Here is a 19,743-nt window from a genome sequence, read left to right as displayed (position 1 = left end):
TTTAATCGCCTCCCATCCTGCGTCTAATTCTTGCTCATCCTGCCCCAAAGCTTCTTCTATCTTGTCGTGCAATTTTCTTCCTTGTGTTTTTGGCACCATTATGGTTAAAATTGCACTCCGTCCCAGGGATGAAGTTGATATATATTTCTTAAGCGGTCCAATTGGTCCCACGTTTTCACTCCCCTTTTCTTTGGATTGGGCAATTCCTTGGACCATTTATCAATTTTCTCTGGGTCTGCCGGATCATGAAATAAGTATTCTGTATACACCCTTTTCCTTGTTTTTTTGGTTCCGCCCTCATCCGCAGTCTCTTCTGATTTGACTACAACTCGTCTTTTTTTAAATGGGGCAAAGCGCACCCCTAATTCTTCATCCTCCGACACTGTATCGTCGGAGGACTCAGAATCCGTATCTATTCCTCGGTCGTGTCTTTGGGTTTGCGCTTTTAATTTATCCAAACATGGGTACCCTGGGAATTGACTGATACATTTTCCTTTTCCTATTACTGTCTCTTGACCTAATGATTTTTTACATTCTTTAATTTCATCTTTAAGATCTTTAACTTCCGTTTCCGACTTTTCAAGTTCAAATCTTTTCTGTCGCAGCTGTGCACAAACAGCTTGCAATTGGTCCTTTGTACTGGTCAGTTCTCGATCATGTTGGGAACACATTATAATTTAATTCCGCTTTCGGATCTGTCCCATAACGGCTAGGGACCATCTAGTTTGCTCTTTATTTTTCATACGGGTCGTTTTTCCCCAGACCCCTTTAATCTCGTCCAAGGACCATTGTCCTTTGGAGGTACCGTATTTTTGTTCGATCTTAATACAGGTTTTAGATAAGTTGAATTGTTGCTCTATGTATTCTTTCAACTGTTGGAGGATTTCATCGATCGAAACCTCAGGTGGTGCCCGCCCGCCTTTTGCAGTTGTAGGCAATTCTTTGCTCTTATCTCCTGCTGCCATAATACTGATTTCTTTACTGGGGTCTCGAGTCGTAGGCTTTTCAGCCGATCAGTGAGTCGGTGATTAATTAACTAACACACCGCCAAAGTTAGATGTCTATGGGACCTCGAGCCGACTACCAACCGGAGGGTTCGCAAACCGGAGGCTTTCGGAATCGCGTAGAAGGAGAGGCGAATTTAGACTTTTGACCGAGGACTTTTATAAAGAGGAGTCCTTATCTCAGTATGTAGGTCCGATGTCCAAAATTCAGTTTCTTCCCTCAGCGATCGTGTTCGTGATGCCAAAATTGTTAAATCTCTTAATTCCCAATGAAATACGAACTCTGATTGTAGTTTTAATGTAACTTTATTCTGGCAGCAGCAACAAGCTTCTGGCTTTAAGCCAGGCCTTTGTCCTTCTGAGACCACATGGCAAAAATGGCTGTACTTATACCTGGTTCAATTTACAGAAAAGAACTCGCCGCCTTTGACCTTATTGGCTCAATTAATAGTGTGTTAACCTTTAATTGGCTCGCTACCCAAAGGTCCTAAAATGTCAAGTTGATTGATGACTTAATGCAATGTGGTCTGTGTTTTTTCAAACTGCAGCCGGGCTGCAGAGCTTGAATTCTCTTATCACCGAACTCCAAGTCATCGTCAACATCTTCAGCGAGGCGTACGAAAGCATGGGCCTTACACAACATCATCCACAGACATAGGGACAGCACAGTCAGTTTTACCTCCCCACCACCCCTCTCAACCCCTCCACTGCCAGTATTGTCAGACTGCTTGTCCAGCGTCCAGTCTTGGATAGGCCGCAGTTTCTCCCATTAAAAGTTAGGAAGACTGAAGCCATCGTCTTCGGCCTCTGCCACAAACTCCATACCCGTGCTACCGATTCCATCCACCTCCCTTGCCACTGTCTCTAGCTGAATCAGACGGTTCGTATCCTCAGACTCTTAGAGCTAAGCTTGCACCCCCATATCCTTTCTATTACAAACAGCCAACTTCCACCTCTGTAATATCGCCCCCCCTTTGTCCCTGCCTCAGTCCATCTGCTGCTGAAACTTTCATCCATATCTTGGTGTAGTTAACGCTGGAGGTCACAAACACTTTCTTGACTGACGTCCCATCCTCCAACTTCCATAAACTTCAACTCATCTAAATCTCTGCTGTTCACATCCAATCCTGCAAAGACTTAAGACTTGCTTATATAACCTCTGTTTTCATTGATCGACATTAGCTCCTGGTCCTCCTAAACCTCAGATTTAAAATTTCCATCATTGTGTTAAATCCCTTCAAGGCCTCGCCCCTCCCTATTTTTCTAACTTCCTACAGTTCCTTACCCCCTCTAACCTCGCTTTCTCTGACTGACTCCTTGTGCAACCCCTCCCTCCCCTCACTTTGCCCCACCATTGGCAGCTATACCTTCAGATACCTCGGCTCTGGAATTCTCTCCCTAATCATCTCCACCTCCATGCCCTCCTTTAAGATCTTCCTCAAAATCCACCTCTTTGACCAATCTTTTGTTAATCCCTCATAAAGAGGCCAGAATTGGAGGAGTGCAGATATCTCGGAGGGTTATAGGGCTGGAGGAGGTTACAGCGATAGGGAGGGGCGAGGCCAACTCGAGACTTGAAACCTCTGATGTTTTACTACATTAAAAGTACTATATAAATATTATGAACCATATTGCATTGATAAGACTCTTTGCTAGTTAATCTTCAGAAAAGGAAGCTGTTTTGTTCTTAAATGTATCCCATTTGTTATTTCATAGGATATAAACAGTGTGGTAGTTTCTCCAAATGACAAGCTAATGGCTACAGGCTCCCAGGACAGAACAGCAAAGCTTTGGTCAACCTCTGATTTTTCACTCGTGGGAGTGTTTCGAGGCCACAAGCGTGGTATCTGGTCCGTCCAGTTTTCTCCTATGGACCAGATCCTGGCCACCTCTTCAGCAGATGGCAGTGTCAAACTGTGGGGACTTCAGGACTTCAACTGCTTAAAGGTAGAAAGCATTATATGGAAGTTTGGGAGGGGATATCTTCACGTGTAAAAAGTGGCTAGGCTTCCATTCTATTATCATTGCTGGCTATCAAAATAAGGAATGGGATGAGATAGCAGAATCAGACTCCTTAACTCCGCATTTAACCCAGGGCGGGAATCGGGTCAACGGTCAAAGTGGACGTTGATCCATAAGGCATTCATTGTATATAGATAACAGGTCTCTGATGATGTTGCTCCCAGTGAGTCAGGATTTACTGTTTCATAACAATGTGGGTGCTTGCTGCATAAGGGCCATTAATCTACGGTGACCAGTCAAATTTTTTTTAAAGCAAGTATTCTGGGATTTTTACTATCATAGAAATGGATAATGCTGGAAATGCTCAGCAGGTCAGGCAGCATCTGTGGAGAGAGAAACCGAGTTAATGTTTCATGTCAATGACCCTTCGTCAGAAGTGACAAGTATCCCCATAAGCAGAATGGGAATCCCCCTTTGCGATTGGTTGGGCTGGTCCACGTGATCCCAGGGACGTTTGCGAACCGCATGCGCTCCTGGGACACGTGGGCCTTTATGCAGGCACAGAAGCGTGAGTCTGTGAAGATTCTGAGGCACCAGATAGGTGCATGCTTTGCTTGTGGTACGGAGGTATTTGCCCACGGGAAGTCTCGACCGCAATTTCCAGCCCATCATGTGACTGCGAAAAACGTAATAACTGTACGAAAATAGGGCCTTTGGCCTGATGCTGCCTGCCCCTCCTCTCTGCCGCCTCTCGTGGCCACCTCTTCCTCCTCCTCCCTCCGCAGCTACGCAACCAACCAGTTGATGTCCGACTTGACCTCAAATTCCTGTCACTGCTATCTCAGCCCCTCCATAATCAGATTGCCTCGACTCCAATCTGACAACGAGGCCTTCAGCCCTGTCTCCGTACCCCCGCCCCATGTCAAAAGCTATGTACATGGCCGTATCTGGGAACTGGCTTAAAGTTCTTTAAAGTACTTTTAGCCCTTTTAAAATGATTGTCCTGGAGAATAATTAAGTCACTCTTTGGAATTCATTTGTGGCAGGGAAGTCCTTGGTACCCCTGCTTATCATGGTTGCTCCTCTTGGTGCTTCCATGTTCTCCTCCAGTTTCCCTCCTTTACAGCATGTTTCACCCCATAAGATCATGCTTCCAAAATTGCCAGACTGCCCTACTAATGCTTCCAACCCAGCTACCATCCCCCACCCCAAATCCCCACAACAGATACATACAGTTCTTAAAACCTGCCTTCTACCTACCGGTAACCTGGACGTCTTTGTTTTAAAAAGGTGAACGATGAAAATCAACTACATTGTTAAACTAATTTTTAATAGTAATCAAGGTCACTGATATATGCAGATAATCAATTAATTCTATCCTGAAAATATCACGAATACTCCTACAGTGCTCTATAATCATACAATTTAACTTATTCCATTCGTATAAATTGGCGACACTGAGAATGGATAAAACTCTGTCTTTGCTGCCTCACCGGGACAATGCCATGGAGAGATTAGTTAGTTGAAACAAAACAGTTCAAACTGTGCTAATGACATCTTTCGGATGCCAACAATGATTTGAGTTGGATATTCACCATCCATTTGCCTAATGCGGTCGGAAGTCATGGGCAATATGTAATGTTCTTCTCGACCAATCTTTGCCACCAATCTATTTATTGGTTTGAGTTATTGTGCAAGTTCCCTTCATTCCAATTTGATTTGCACTGACTGAGTTAAGAGTGTAGCAGTCGATAATTATGAAAGGGCTGGTATATTTTATTGGCTGTCTTTGTTATAAGTAACAGTACCGTTTACAGCATAGTAAGCTTGGTTTCATTTACCCAACTGTTTGCATTCTCAGACATTTGAAGGCCATGATGCTTCTGTACTGAAAACTATTTTTGTCAGCCGTGGAACTCAGCTATTGACAAGGTACCTTTTTAATAAAATCTATTGGTATATATTAATAATAGTAGGTAGGTCACAGCATTCCATTTCAAAATCCATTGGAATCTTGGGAACAGGAAAAGACCATACAGCCCCTCGAGCCTGTTCCGCAGTTCAATTAGATCACGGCTCATCTATTTCTCCACTCCATTTACCCACCTTTGTTCCACATCCCTTGTTGCCCTTGCCCCTCAAAAATCTACCGATCTCAGTCTCGAAAGATTTCCACTACACTTTGTGGAAAAAGTGCTTCCTATTTTAACTCCTAAATGACCCAGCTCTAACCAGAGGAAATGATTTCTCTGTATCGACCTGATCGAGTCCTTTAATCATTTTAAGTACCGCAACTAGACTACCACTCCACCTTCTAAACTCAAGGAATACAAGCCAAGTTTATCAGAGCCTTGGAGCGGGTACAGTGCAGATTCACTAGTGATATCAGGATTTAAAGGTTTAAATTATGAAGACCGGTTGACTTGCACTGTACTTGCTCCAAGGCTCAGTGCCTAAAACTGAATGCAATACTCCATATGGGATTTGACCAGGGCTTTGTACAATTGAAGCCTTTTTTATTATTTTTTACCTATGCACAAGCTTTTAGTGATTGATGCACATGAGCACCCAAATCCTTTGCTCCTCCGCAACACCAGTAAGAAAATATTCTGATGTGTCTTTCTCAGATAGAAGTGGATGACCTCACACTTCTGCACATTGAACTCCATCTACCATAGTTTAGCCCTCTCATTTGGTCTGTCTATCCCCCTTGCTGTGGCTCAGTGGGTAGCACTCTCGCCTCTTGAATCAGAAGACTCTGGGTTCAAGACCCACTCCATGGACTTGAGCACAAAAATCTAAGTTGACACTCCAGTGCAGTGCTGAGGGAGTGCTGCACTGTCTTTCAGATGAGATGTTAAACCGAGGCCCCGTCTGCCCTATCAGGTGAAAGTAAAAAGATCCCATGGCACTATTTTGAAGAAGAGCAGGAGAGTTATCCCTGGTGTCATGTCCAATATTTATCCCTCAATCAACATAACAAAAACTTATCCTCTGATCATTATCACATTGCTGTTTGTGGGAACTTGCTATGCGCAAATTGGCTGGCGCATTTCCTACATCACAACAGTGACTACACTTCAAAAGTACCTCATTGGCTGTAAAATGCTATGGTACGTCCGATGGTTGTGAAAGGCGCTATATAAATCCAAGTATTTTTTTGGAACTTCCTGCTCCCATCCGCGCACTTACTAACCATATAGGTGACACACCTTTCAAGTAATTTTGATGTTTGACAGTCAGTTGGAATTTCTTTCTTAATTGCACCACTAACCGTGAACTCATTGTTCTTTCATCCAAGTCATTGATATAGATAGTGAAAGATCAACCTCGTCCTATGGATAATCACATTGTTAAAGTGTCCACATTGCATAAGAACATAAATAGGAGCAGGCCATTTGGCCCCTCAAGCCTGCTCCGCCATTCAATAAGATGATGGCTGATCTGATCTTGGCCTCAACTCCACTTCTCTGCCTGCTCCCCATAACCCTTGACTCGCTTATCTTTCAAAAATCTGTATCTCCACCTTAAATATATTCAATGACCCAGCCTCCACTGCTCTCTGAGGTAGAGAATTCCAAAGATTCACAACCCTCTGAGAGAAGAAATTCCTCCTCATCTCCATTTAAATGTGCGACCCCTTATTCTGAAACTATGTCCTCTATGTTCTAGATTCCCCCAGGAGGGGAAACATCCTCTCTGCATCTACCCTGTCAAGCCCCCTCAGAATCTTGTACGTCTAAATAACATTTACCTGAAATACCAGTTATGCATTCAACCATAACACCTTATCTTGGGGATAAACCTGGAGAAATCTGTGCTGTTCAGAATGAAGAAACCTTATCAGCGCAAATAGGCATCTGTGTTCTATTTTAAAATAGGGACCTCATCACATCTCATAACCTATTCCGTCTTTCTCTCTCCATCTCCCCCTCCTTCCCTCTCCATTGCCACCCTCCCGTTCCCCCCCACCCCCTTTGTCCCTCTCCATCGCGCTTCCCTCCTTCCCAGTAAGAGAAAGGGAGACATGTGGGGGGGGGGGATATACTGTAAAATATTACTGGCTGATACTGAGTGAGTGAAACTGATTTTTTTTATTATAATGGATATCAAATCAGAGTTGGGAGCAAAGGGAATTGATGCAACTTTATTGTAAATGGACACTTAGAGTTTTTCCAATGTTTTTTTTTTACCTGCAGTGGATCTGATGGTCTACTGAAGCTGTGGACCATTAAAACCAATGAATGCGTAAAAACCTTAGATGCCCACGAGGATAAGGTGTGGGGTCTCCATTGTAACAAGAAAGATGATTTGGTTGTCACTGGATCTGGAGACTCGTGCATAATTATCTGGAAGGTATGACGAACGAAATTACCTGTTAGGGATTCTGTTATACCAGCTCTGTGCAACGTACTAAACTTTGTGTTTTCAACAACTCTACGTCTTTAATGTTAATTACTTTGATTGATGACTGATGTCGTGATCAATTAAAAGGTAGCAAGTGCCCCCGTCTTACACCGCAGAGTGTCAAGTACTTTTGTTGTTTTACTGTCAGTTGAAATTTCTTCCTTAATTGTACAAGGTGGTGCAGTAGTTTAGGCACTGGCCTTTTACCTCTGGGGGCATTTGCTTGAATCCGGCCTTGACTAAATGGAGAAAAGTGTGCTCTGTTAGTTGACTACTTATTGGGCAGTGTGGATCCAGCTGCTTGTGGGCTTGGAACTGCAGCACTAAACTGCCCTAAATTCAGCATTCATTGGCAGTAAATTAATAATCCCACGAGACTGGCGTGAGCAATGTGCAGTCGGGGTTGCTCGTCTGAAGCTGGGCCAAAGAGGCAGGAACTTTACTCCGTGTCAAACCAAGCTGTACTGGACCCGAGTACGTGACGCTAACACTAGGTGGCCAGAATGGCAAGCATTCTAAACCCCTGCACCAATATTCTTCACAAAGAAAGTCATTCAAAAAACAGTGTTCCCCATTTTCTCCCCTTTATGCATCTTGGACTATCCACAATTTCAGATGAGCCGATGCTCTTGGCCTCTCCAAAAGCACTGACTTTCTATCAGTAAAGCACCTGACATCTCAGCCAAGTTACCATGTGATTGCAGGGTGGTGAAGGGAGACAGAAAGAGATCCAACATAGCAAAATGGTTGCCCTTTGGCTGCTTTCAAAATGGAAACGTTTAATTATATGTTGTTCTGTGCTTCAGGATGTTACAGAAATCGAGCTGGCTGAAGAGCAGGCCAAGCAGGAAGAGCAAATTTTGAAGTAAGTTTGTTTAAACCGTTTAACTTGGTGCAAAACCCATTTCTGCTTCACACCGATGGTAAAATTGTGCCAGTGTAAATCCTGAATTAGGGGCCCAGCTTGGTCTTGAGGGCAAAGCAGAGTGAAACTTCTTCCATGGAGTCTTGCTCCATTCTGCTCCCAAGTCCGATTGGGCCTTGAGTCTAGATTTAGGTATCAGGTGCAAAATAAAACTATTTAAATTTAGATTTGTCATGCAAATGTACTGGATGGAGTGTTACCTGATGAGATTGAGGTGTCTTGGTTTCTTTTTTTGTGCAAGGACACATTCAGAAAATGCTACTTTCATTCTTTTCAATGGAGGAAGGGGAAAGTGTCTTTGATTAATTTTAATAAAATACAATATTCCAAAGCATTTTTCTTCTTCTTGTAATCCCGTCACGAGTAAAGCTCAGGATCCAAACAACTTCTGTTAAGGACACAGAGTGTGTGACATTTGGGGAAAAAAAATTCTTATAGTAAGTTCACTTTTAATTTGGCTATCTGCAGTTGCCTGAGAGCACCCACAAACTCTTTCGGTGATCCCATTATTCTTTGTAGGCCGATCTCAGACTGGGATTGCTGCATAGTGCTTAGAAATCTGGAAATTTCAGCCAATGAAGTTAGTTTTATTTTCTTGCCATTGTGTGCAGGATGACTATTAATACATAAAGAACCGTCTTCTTCAATCACGAATGAAAGTCTACTTTTTCTCCTGTCTTGTCTTTTCCTCTCAAAGTCCCTGGTTGCCCTTGCCCAGGTGTTGGCCCACACAATGAGTGTTGGTAGGTGGCCCACACAATGAGTGTTGGTAGGTTATTCGACCATGGGGCCATCACCGAGGGCCTGAGTTTATTATCAACTGTCATCCACACTGGCACACTTTCCAAAAGGAGTCACTGACAGGGGGCAGGAACAAAAACTTTTCCTTCCCTAGTTTCGGAGTATCAAAGCTAATTGTAGTGTCTCTGCTGTTGCCCTGAGTGAGGCCAGGTAATAGCACCGAGACATCTATCCTGGAACCTTCTGTTATTTTTAATTATTTTCATCCTTGTTTTCATATCCCTCCGTGGCTTCGCCTCTCCCTATCTCTGTAATCTCCTCCAGCCCCACAACCCCCTCAGATATCTGCGATCCTCTTGAGCATCCCTGATTATAATCGCTCAACCATCGGTGGCTGTGCCTTCAGCTGTCTAGGCTCTAAACTTGAATTCCTTCCCTAAATATCTCTACCTCTCTTTCCTCCTTCTAAGACGCTCCTTAAAATCTACCTCTTTGACCAAGCCTTTGTTCATCTGCCCTAATTTCTACTTGTGTGGCTCGATGTCAAGATTTTTGGGGCCACAAACAGGACGTATTTACCGTTTTGTCAGTGTTCTGTCCATCCCAATGCCTACATTGTCGGGCCAGCCTGGCAGTCGGCAGACAATTAAAATAAAATGGCGGCCGCGGCAGTGCGACCTCCCCTTTAAGGGCAGACGCGCGCTGCCCAACCACAAGAAGCTTCCCACAGGGGAAAGCTGTCAGGGGTACCGAGCATTGGCCGATCTTCTCCCATGGAACAATTTCCCACGCCGGGCGGAAAGGGGATCGCCGCTGATCGGTAAGGGTTCGACCGTGCCCGATGGGGCGGGAAGACGGCCAGGGCGGTCCCGTACACTGCTCCAAAAATAAAGGAGGGCAATTTTCAAAATGGCGGCCCCCCCTGCCGACTGAGCGGTGAGTCCTTGCCGACCCGTGGCTGCTTCTTTGAGGTGGTCACAGCTCTTATAGAAAGGGGCAATTTCGGCCCCTTTGTCTTCTAATACTTCTGTGAAGTGCCTTGGGACCTTTTACTATGTTAAAGGAACGATATAAATGCAAGTTGTTATTGCTTATCTGTATGAATGTGCCCATTCATGCTGTTGTGCTGAAGACTTGTACTCCAGAACAAGCCACGCCTCTAGCCAAGCTGTTCCAGTACAGCGACAACACTGGGGCAAATATCCGACAATGTTGGAAACTGCCCAGGTATGTCCTGTCCACAAAAAGCAGGACAAATCCAATCCGGCGAATTACTGCCCCATTGGTCTACTCTCAATCATCAGCAAAGTGATGGAAAGTGTCATCAACAGTGCTATCAAGCGGCACTTACTCACCAATAACCTGCTCACCGATGCCCAGTTTGGGTTCCGCCAGGACCACTCAGTTCCAGACCTCATTACAGCCTTGGTCCAAACATGGACAACAGAGCTGAATTCCAGAGGCGAGGTGAGAGTGACTGCCCTTGACATCAAGGCAGCATTTGACCAAGTGTGGCATCAAGGAGCCCTAGTAAAACTGAAGTCAGTGGGAATCGGGGAAAACTCTCCACTGTCTGGAGTCATATCTAGCACAAAGGAAGATGGTTGTGGTTGTTATAAGTCAATCATCGCAGCCCAGGACAGCGCTGCAGGGGTTCCTCAGGCAATGTACTCGGCCCAACCATCTTCAGCTGCTTCATCAATGACCTTCCTGCCATCATAAGGTCAGAAGCGGAGATGTTCGCTGATGACTGCATAGTGTTTAGTTCCATCCGCAACTGCTCAGATAATGGAGTAGTCCATGCCCGCATACAGCAAGACCTGAACAACATTCAGGCTTGGGCAGATAAGTGGCAAGTAACATTCGCAACACACAAATGTCAGGCAATGACAATCTCCAACAAGCGAGAGTCTAAAAACAGCCCCTTAACATTCAACGGGATTACCATCGCCGAATCCCCTACCATCAACATCTTGGGGGTCGCCAATGACCAGAAACTTAACTGGACCAGCCACATAAATACTGTGGTAACAAGAGCAGGTCAGAGGCTGGGTATTCTGCAGCGAAGTGTCTCACCTCCTGACTCCCCAATGCCTTTCCACCATCTACAAGGCACGTCAGGAGTGTGATGGAATACTTTCCACTTGCCTGGATAAGTGCAGCTCCAACAACACTCAAGAAGCTCGACACCATCCAGGACAAAGCAGCCTGCTTGATTAGCACCCCATCCACCACCTTAACATTCACTCCCTACATCACCGGCGTATCATGACTGCAGTGTGTACCATCTACAAGATGTACTGCAGCAACTCACCAAGGCTTCTTCGACAGCACTTCCCAAACCCACAACCTCTACCACCTAGAAGGACAAGGGTAGCAAGCGCATGGGAACATCATCACTTCCACGTTCCACTCCAGGTCACACACCATCCTGACTTGGAAATAGAAAATAGGTGCACGAGTAGGCCATTCAGCCTTTCGAGCCTGCACCACCATTCAATAAGATCATGGCTGATCATTCCCTCAGTACCCCTTTCCTGCTTTCTCTCCGTCCCCCTAGCCGTAAGGGCCATATCTAACTCCGTCTTGAATATATCCAATGAACTGGCATCAACAACTCTCCGCGGCAGGGAATTCCACAGGTTAATAACTCTGAGTGAAGAAGTTTCTCCTCATCTCAGTCCTAAATAGCCTACCCCTTATCCTAAGACTCTGTCCCCTGGTTCTGGACTTCCCTAACATCAGGAACATTCTTCCCGCATCTAACTTGTCCAGTCCCGTCAGAATTTTATATGTTTCTATGAGATCCCCTCTCATCCTTCTAAACTCCAGTGTACAAAGGCCCAGTTGATCCAGTCTCCTCATATGTCAGTCCCGCCATCCCAGAAATCAGTCTGGTGAACCTTCGCTGCACTCCCTCAATAGCAAGAACGTCCTTCCTCAGATTAGGAGACCAAAACTGAACACAATATTCGAGGTGAGGACTCACCAAGGCCCTGTACAACTGCAGTAAGACCTCTCTGCTCCTATACTCAAATCCCCTAGCTATGAAGGCCAACATACCATTTGCCTTCTTCACCGCCTGCTGTACCTGCATGCCAACTTTCAGTGACTGATGAACCATGACACCCGGGTCTCGTTGCACCTCCCCTTTTCCTAATCTGCCGCCATTCAGATAATATTCTGCCTTCATGTTTTTGCCCCCAAAGTGTATAGCCCCACATTTATCCACATTATACTGCATTTACCCACTCACCTAACCTGTCCAAGTCATCCTGCAGCCTCTTAGCGTTCTCCTCACAGCTCACACTGCCACCCATTTTAGTGTCATCTGCAAACTTGGAGATATTACACTCAATTCCTTCATCTAAATCATTAATGTATATTGTAAAGAGCTGGGGTTCCAGCACTGAGCCCTGCGGCACTCCACTAGTCACTGCCTGCCATTCTGAAAAGGACCCGTTTATCCCGAATCTGCTTCCTGTCTGCCAACCAGTTCTCTATCCACGTCAGTACATTACCCCCAATACCATGTGCTTTTATTTTGCACACCAATCTCTTGTGTGGGACCTTGTCAAAAGCCTTTTGAAAGTCCAAATACACCACATCCACTGGTTCTCCCTTGTCCACTCTACTAGTTACATCCTCAAAAAATTCCAGAAGATTTGTCAAGCATGATTTTCCTTTCATAAATCCATGCTGACTTGGACCGATCCTGTCACTGTTTTCCAAATGCGCTGCTATTTCATGTTTAATAATTGATTCCAACATTTTCCCCACTACTGATGTCAGGCTAACCGGTCTAGAATTACCTGTTTTCTCTCTCCCTCCTTTTTAAAAAAGTGGTGTTACATTAGCTACCCTCCAGTCCATAGGAACTGATGCAGAGTCGATAGACTGTTGGACAATGATCACCAATGCATCCACTATTTCTAGGGCCACTTCCTTAAGTACTCTGGGATGCAGACTATCAGGCCCTGGGATTTATCGGTCTTCAATCCCATCAATTTCCCTAACACAATTTCCCGCCTAATAAGGATATCCTTCAGTTCCTTCTTCTCACTAGACCCTCGGTCCCCTAGTACTTCCGGAAGGTTATTTGTGTCTTCCTTCGTGAAAACCAGAACCAAGTATTTGTTCAATTGGTCTGCCATTTCTTTGTTCCCCATTATAAATTCACCTGAATCCGACTGCAAGGGAGCTACATTTGTCTTCACTAATCTTTTTCTCTTCACATATCTATAAAAGCTTTTCCAGTCAGTTTTTATGTTCCCAGCAAGCTTCCTCTCGTACTCTATTTTCCCCGTTCCTTCATCGTCACTGGGTCAGAATCCTGGAATTCCCTCCCTAGCAGCACTGTGGGAGTACCTTCACCACACGGACTGCAGCGGTTCAAGGTGGTGGCTCACCACCATCTTCTTAAGGGCAATTAGGGATGGGCAACAAATGCGGGCCTTGCCAGCAACGCCCACATCCCGTGAACGAATAAAAAAAAAAAAGAATAAATATTTTCTCCAGTGTCGTAATTGTTGGACTCTCGGACTTGATTGATGATTTGAGTCGTGGCATTATTAACAAATACTAATTACCCACGCATGTGTCAAGGTAATTTTTGCTCAGAATAAGATGTCCCCTTAAGAGTGACTACTATCTTCATCTGAGCAGGAAGATGCAACAGAGAGGTCTGTAATCTGTTCACCTGCTCTTCCATCTATAAGTAAATAAATATTGTACGTTTTAGTGTGAAATAGTAAATAAATAGAGGCCTTCTATTTCTTCCCGTCACTTGAGGGAGGAAAGAGGAGAGACTTGAGTGTTAACTATTGCTGCTTTTGTGTTTGAGTAACTATTTGAATTGGATGACAACTGTTGGGGCCCAACAAATGTAATGATATGCAAGAGGCAATCTTTTAAATAGCAAGACACAATATATGTTTTTCTATTTAAAAAAAAAAAAAATTTTATTTTCGTAGGTAATGTCCATATGCCTAAAACAATCTCGAAGCTTGTGTCAGAGCTGCATTTGCCTTTTTGAGTCATTAAAACTAATCTTTCTATTTTAAGGCAACAAGAATTATCTAATTTATTGCACGAGAAGAAATATTTGAAAGCTTTAGGATTGGCAATCTCTTTGGAACAGCCCCATACGGTGCTTATGGTGATTAAAGGTAAACATGATACCATCATACTTGTTCCGTGTTTTGCACAAATTTTTGCTCAAAAGGAATGATTGGAGCCAGTGTAACTTGTAATGCTGTTTTAATTGCTAAGATATGCTGCAGAACTTGTAGTTGAACATTTTTCACACCCTCGGAATGTCCCAAATTGCTTCACAGCCAATTAGTTATTTTTGAAGTACTATCATTGTTCTGTGAGCAAAAGCATTAGCTATCTTGTGCACAGCATGGGTTTCAGAAAGTGCCATGGGCTCTTTTGCATGTTATGTTACTTGGGATGATTTGAAGGCCATTGGGTCTATACATGCTCGCTTCTTGCAGGACTCATCCCCATGTCCACAAATTTACCTTCCCCACCTGGGGGAGACAAGAAAACAGACTTCCAGCTAGTTGAGGAAACATGACAGCAAGGTGTCAGTCCTGTGACTACCTGTTCTAGAATGTAGTTCCACAGGTCGCCCATCCTCTAAGAAAAAAAAACTTCTGCACATCTGACCTCATTCTATGCTTTATTTAAATGGCTGGCCCCTAGTTCTACCTGCCTTTATCATCTCAAATAGTCTACCTACTTGAAGGTTATTGATGCCCTTAATAGTTTTAAAGACCCGAAGCAAATTCTTTTCAATCTGTGCTGTTTTCAGCAAATCCAAACAGAAACACAAAGTCCATCTCTAAAGAACATAAGAAATGCTCTGCCATTCAATAAAATCATGGCTGATCATCTACCTTAACTCCACTTACCTGCCCTATCACCATATCCCTTAATTCCCTTAGTGTCTCAAAATCTATCGATCGCCATCTTGAATATACTCATCGACTGAACATCCACAGCTCTCTCAGGTAGAGAATTCCAAAGTTTCACAACCCTCTTTGAATGAAGAAATTTCTCCTCATCAGCCCTAAATGGCCGAGCTGAGGCTATGACCCCTAGTTCGACATTTTCCAGCCAGGGGGGGAAACAGCATCTCTAAGCTTATGTTTCAATGCGATCACCTCTCATTTTTATAAACTCCAGAGAATTTGGGCCCGTTCTACTCAATGTCTTCTCATAGGCTAGCCCTCTCATCCCAAGAATCACACGAGAACCTTTGTTGCACCCCTTCTCAGGCAAGTATATCCTTCCTTGGGTAAGAAGTCCAAAACTAAACAGTACTGCAGTTGTGGTCTCACCAAGGCCCTTTATAATTGGCACACAAGTTCCTTACTCTTGTACTCCAAGCCCCTTGCAATAAAGGCTAACATACCATTTGCCATCTTAAATGCTTTCTGTACCACCCAAATCCCTCTGAATACCAACATTTACTAGTGTCTCAGCTTTTTAAAAAAAAAATTCTGATCTATTCATCCTATAAAAGTGGTTAATCTTGCATTTCTCTACATTTATACTCCATCTGCCACCTTCTTTCACAATCACTTAACCTATCTATATCTTTTTGCAGCCCCTTTGAGTCCTCCTCACAGCTTACTTTATCACCTAGCTTTGTATCGTCAGCACACGATGCATTACACTCAGTCCCCTCATCCAAGTCATTGATATAGATTGTAAATAGCTGACAATACTCCTGACAAAATATCTAGAACATGAACTCCTCATCACCACACCCTGTTCCGCCAGAGGGACAAATACAAGGCATCGTGACTACACCCTCGCTCCAAACACTGGCACCTACACGACTATGTCATTGTCCGAGCCAGGGATCGCAAGGATGTGCACATCACCCACCATGACAGGAGCTGGACGGACCACCGCCTAATCCGATCCATCATCGACATTAACATAGCCCCAAAGCAGAGGGGACAGCAGAAGCAGTGCTGCAAAAAAGTTAATGCCGGGGCACTTAAAGACCCAGCTAAGAGAGCCCTATACAGCCAGCGCTTCACGGCGTGCCTTGGTGACCCTGAGATGCTGAATGCCCACAGTGCATGGTCTGCCCTCCAGGCCTCTATAACCAGTGCCTGTGAAGAGACACTTGGTCACTCAACCAGAAAATGATCAGGAGATCCAAGAACTATAATAGATTGCAAGCGCAGAGGATTTCTGAGCCTCAAGCAACAACCCAACTCGGGAGCAGCAAAGCAACGTTACAAATGGCTCAAGGCTGAGGTCCAACAAAAAACCCGTGACCTAAAGAACAGGTGGTGGATGGAGAAAGCACAGGAGATACAACAATTGGCCGGCAGCCACGATATGCGAGGATTCTTCATTGCAGTCAAGGCCACCTACGGCCCAAACTCCCAAGGCCAAGAACAGGGAAACATTCATTAAGAACACTGAGGCTGTCGGGGCCCGCTGGAAGGAGTACTTTGAAGATCTCCTCAATCGAGACCCTGCCTTTGACTTGAGTGTTCTCGACTCCATCCCGCAGCATGCTACCCGCCACCATCTCAGTGAGACCCCAACACTGCACAAGGTAGGCAAAACCATAAAACAGCTCTGGAATAACAAGGCTAAGGTGCAAATGGAATCCCTGCTGAGGCGCTAAAGTATGGCGGAGAAGCGCTGTTGGTGTGGATACATGACCTCATCTCTCTCATCTGGAGGAAGGAGAGCATGCTGGGAGATCTCAGAGATGCAGTGATTGTGACCATCTTTAAAAAAGGGGACAAGTCCGACTGCGGCAACTATAGGGGAATCTCCCTGCTATCAGCCACTGGGAAAGTTGTCGCTAGAGTTCTCCTCAACGGTCTTCTCCCTGTGGCCGAGGAGCTCTTCTCGGAATCACAGTGCGGATTTCGTCCCCTATGGGGCACAACGGTACATTATCTTTGCAGTGCGACGGCTGCAGGAAAAATGCAGAGAGCAGCACCAGCCCTTATACATGGCCTTTTTCAACACTGTCAACCGTGAGGGTCTATGGAGCGTTGTCCTCCGTTTCGGATGCCCCCAAAAGTTTGTCACCATTCTTCGCTTGCTCCACGACGACATGCAGGACGTGATCCTTACCAACGGATCCATTACAGACCCAATCCACGTTCGGACCGGGGTCAAACAGGGCTGCGTCATCGCTTCAACCCTCTTCTCAATCTTCCTCACTGCCATGCTCCACCTCAGTCAACAAGCTCCCAGCTGGAGTGGAACTAAACTACAGAACCAATGGGAAGCTGTTTAACCTACGGCGCCTCCAGACCAGGTCCCAGATCACCCCAACCTCTGTCGTTGAGCGACAGTACGCGGACGATGCCTGCGCACATTCTGAGGCTGACCTCCAGGATATAGTCGATGTATTCACCGAGGCATATGAAAGCATGGCCCTTACGCATAACATCGTAAGACAAAGGTCCTCCACCAGCCTGTCCTCGCCGCACAGCACTGTCCCCCAGTCATCGAGATTCATGGCGCGGCCCTCGACAACGTGGACCATTTCCCATACCTCGGGAGCCTCTTATCAACAAAACCAGACATTGATGTGGAGATTCAGTATCGCCTCCAGTGCGCCAGTGCAGCCTTTGGCCGCCTGAGGAAGAGTGTTCGAAGACCAGGCTCTCAAATCTACCATCAAGCTCATGGTCTACAGGGCTGTAGTAATACCTGCCCTCCTGTATGGATCAGAGGCATGGACGATGTACAGAAGACACCAAGTCGCTGGAGATATATCACCAACGATGGCTCCACAAGATCCTGCAAATCCCCTGGGAGGACAGGCGCACCAACATCAGTGTCCTCGTCCAAGCTAACATCCCCAGCATTGAAGCACTGACCACACTTGATTAGCTTTGCTGTGCAAGTCACATAGTTCGCATGCCAGACACGAGACTCCCTACGCAAATGCTCTATGTCCGGAGCTCCTTCACGGCAAATGAGCCAAAGGCGGGCAACGGAAAAGTTACAAGGATACCCTCAGCCTCCCTGATAGTGCGACATCACCGCTGACATCTGGGAGTTCCTGGCCGAAGACCACCCTAAGTGGAGAAAATGCATCCGGGAGGGCGTTGAGCTCTTCAAATCTCAACGCCGAGAGCGTGTGGAGGTCAAGCGCAGGCAGTGGAAGGAGCGTGCGGCAAACCAGTTCCACCCACCCCTTCCCTCGACGAATGTCTGTCACACCTGTGACAGGATCTTTGGCTCTCGCATTAGACTGTTCAGCCACCAAAGAACTCACTTCTGGAGTGGAAGCAAGTCTTCCTCGATTCAGAGGGACTGCCTATGATGATGAAATAGCTGAGGCCCAAGCACCCAACTCGTTACAACCTGCCAACCCGAAAATGACTTTCTGTTTTCTGTCCGTTAACCAACCCTCAATCCAAGCTAATGTATTATCCCCAATACCATTAACCCTAATCTTGTGCAACAACCTCTTGTGTGGCACCTTATCGAATGCCTTTTGAAAATACAAATATACTATATACACTGGTTACCCCCCTTATCTACCCTGCTAGTTACACCCTCAAAAAGATTTGTCAAATACAATTTCCCTTTCATAAAAACCGTGTTGACTCTGCCTAAACATATATTGGGACCAAAATTTCCCACTGCTGGCAACGGGGCGCACCTACCCTGTTTCTCATGTTTTTACCAGTGCATTTGATGCGGTGGCCTCTTGAGTGAAATTTCACTCTTCGATTTTTTTTTTAATCCCGGCAGACCGGAAGTTGGTCATAATGGAGGGCCGAAGTTGGGGCTGGGTGGAGTGGCCTCCACTGTCCGCCATCAGCATAGTGCTGCTGGCGTCATCACAGCGCCGCATCACCACAGCTGTCCCCTTCACTTAAAGGGGAGAGCCTGCGCGATTGTTGAAGTTTGGTCTATTGGGTCACCAGGGAGGGTTTTGGCCGGGCCAGCAGCCTGGCCCCAAGCGGGGGTGCCAGGCTGCCCGTTGGCGGCCCGGCCTGACCCGGGGGCATAATTGTTTTGCTGACAAAAATAAAAACATGGCGGCAGCGGCAGTTAGTTCTCCCCTTTTAATGGGAGCCGCACAACCATTTTAGAAGGCCAAAGCCTCACTGCATCGACAGAAAATAGCCGCTTTTGGCACCATGCAGCGGTAGCAAGGTTTTTTTTTCAGCGGCATTTCGGCGTCGGTGGGGGGCGGTGGGCACATCGGCGGTGCACGCTCTGATGACGCATTTAGGACAGATCGGCAACAGTGGTGGCAGCTGGGGCGCGGGTGGGGGAGCAGGTCACCGCCGGGATACCGCAGGAGCAGAATTTTTAAAATGCCGGCTGTTACATGAAAAATCAGTGGCCATTGTACTCCGGTGGTAACAGGCCTTAAGGGAAGGGGCAATTTCAGCCCCATGATTTTCTAAGTGCCCTGTTACCACATACCTAAAGCTTAATGCACTTAGGCCAGGATTTGTCCTCTGGCTTTCTCTATACTGCCTTGTTGAGGTGAGACGGGGGGTGGGGGTGTATGTATTCAGTACTGGAAAGAAAATCTCACCAAAGTATTGTATATTATCATGGCTCTAGTTTTATATTGAACAGTTTCCAGGGCCCTGTTCAGTTGGCTGCAGGGTATTTTGTTTGAGTCAGCTATTAATCAGATGAATGTTTTATGCATTAAGCTAAGTAAATACAGGAAATTTG

The 19,743-nt window shown here is 45.6% G+C and overlaps 1 protein-coding gene across 4 annotated transcripts in view; it reads left to right on the top strand.

Annotated features, from left to right (window-relative positions):
- Window positions 1–19,743, top strand: part of tbl3 (transducin beta like 3) — a 107,580-nt gene that overhangs the window by 67,070 nt on the left and 20,767 nt on the right. For all 4 annotated transcript variants that reach the window (XM_070901227.1, XM_070901228.1, XM_070901226.1 and 1 more), the window contains 5 exons: window positions 2,721–2,951; window positions 4,828–4,898; window positions 7,166–7,322; window positions 8,180–8,238; window positions 14,104–14,207. In XM_070901227.1, coding sequence (XP_070757328.1) covers window positions 2,721–2,951; window positions 4,828–4,898; window positions 7,166–7,322; window positions 8,180–8,238; window positions 14,104–14,207 — 622 coding nt within the window. The remainder of the gene's footprint in view (window positions 1–2,720; window positions 2,952–4,827; window positions 4,899–7,165; window positions 7,323–8,179; window positions 8,239–14,103; window positions 14,208–19,743) is intronic.

This window comes from Pristiophorus japonicus, chromosome 15 (assembly GCF_044704955.1).
Source record: "Pristiophorus japonicus isolate sPriJap1 chromosome 15, sPriJap1.hap1, whole genome shotgun sequence".
Lineage (NCBI taxonomy): Eukaryota > Metazoa > Chordata > Chondrichthyes > Pristiophoridae > Pristiophorus > Pristiophorus japonicus.
The sequence above is the reverse complement of the archived record's forward strand: the minus strand, read 5'-3'. Positions and strand labels throughout refer to the sequence as shown.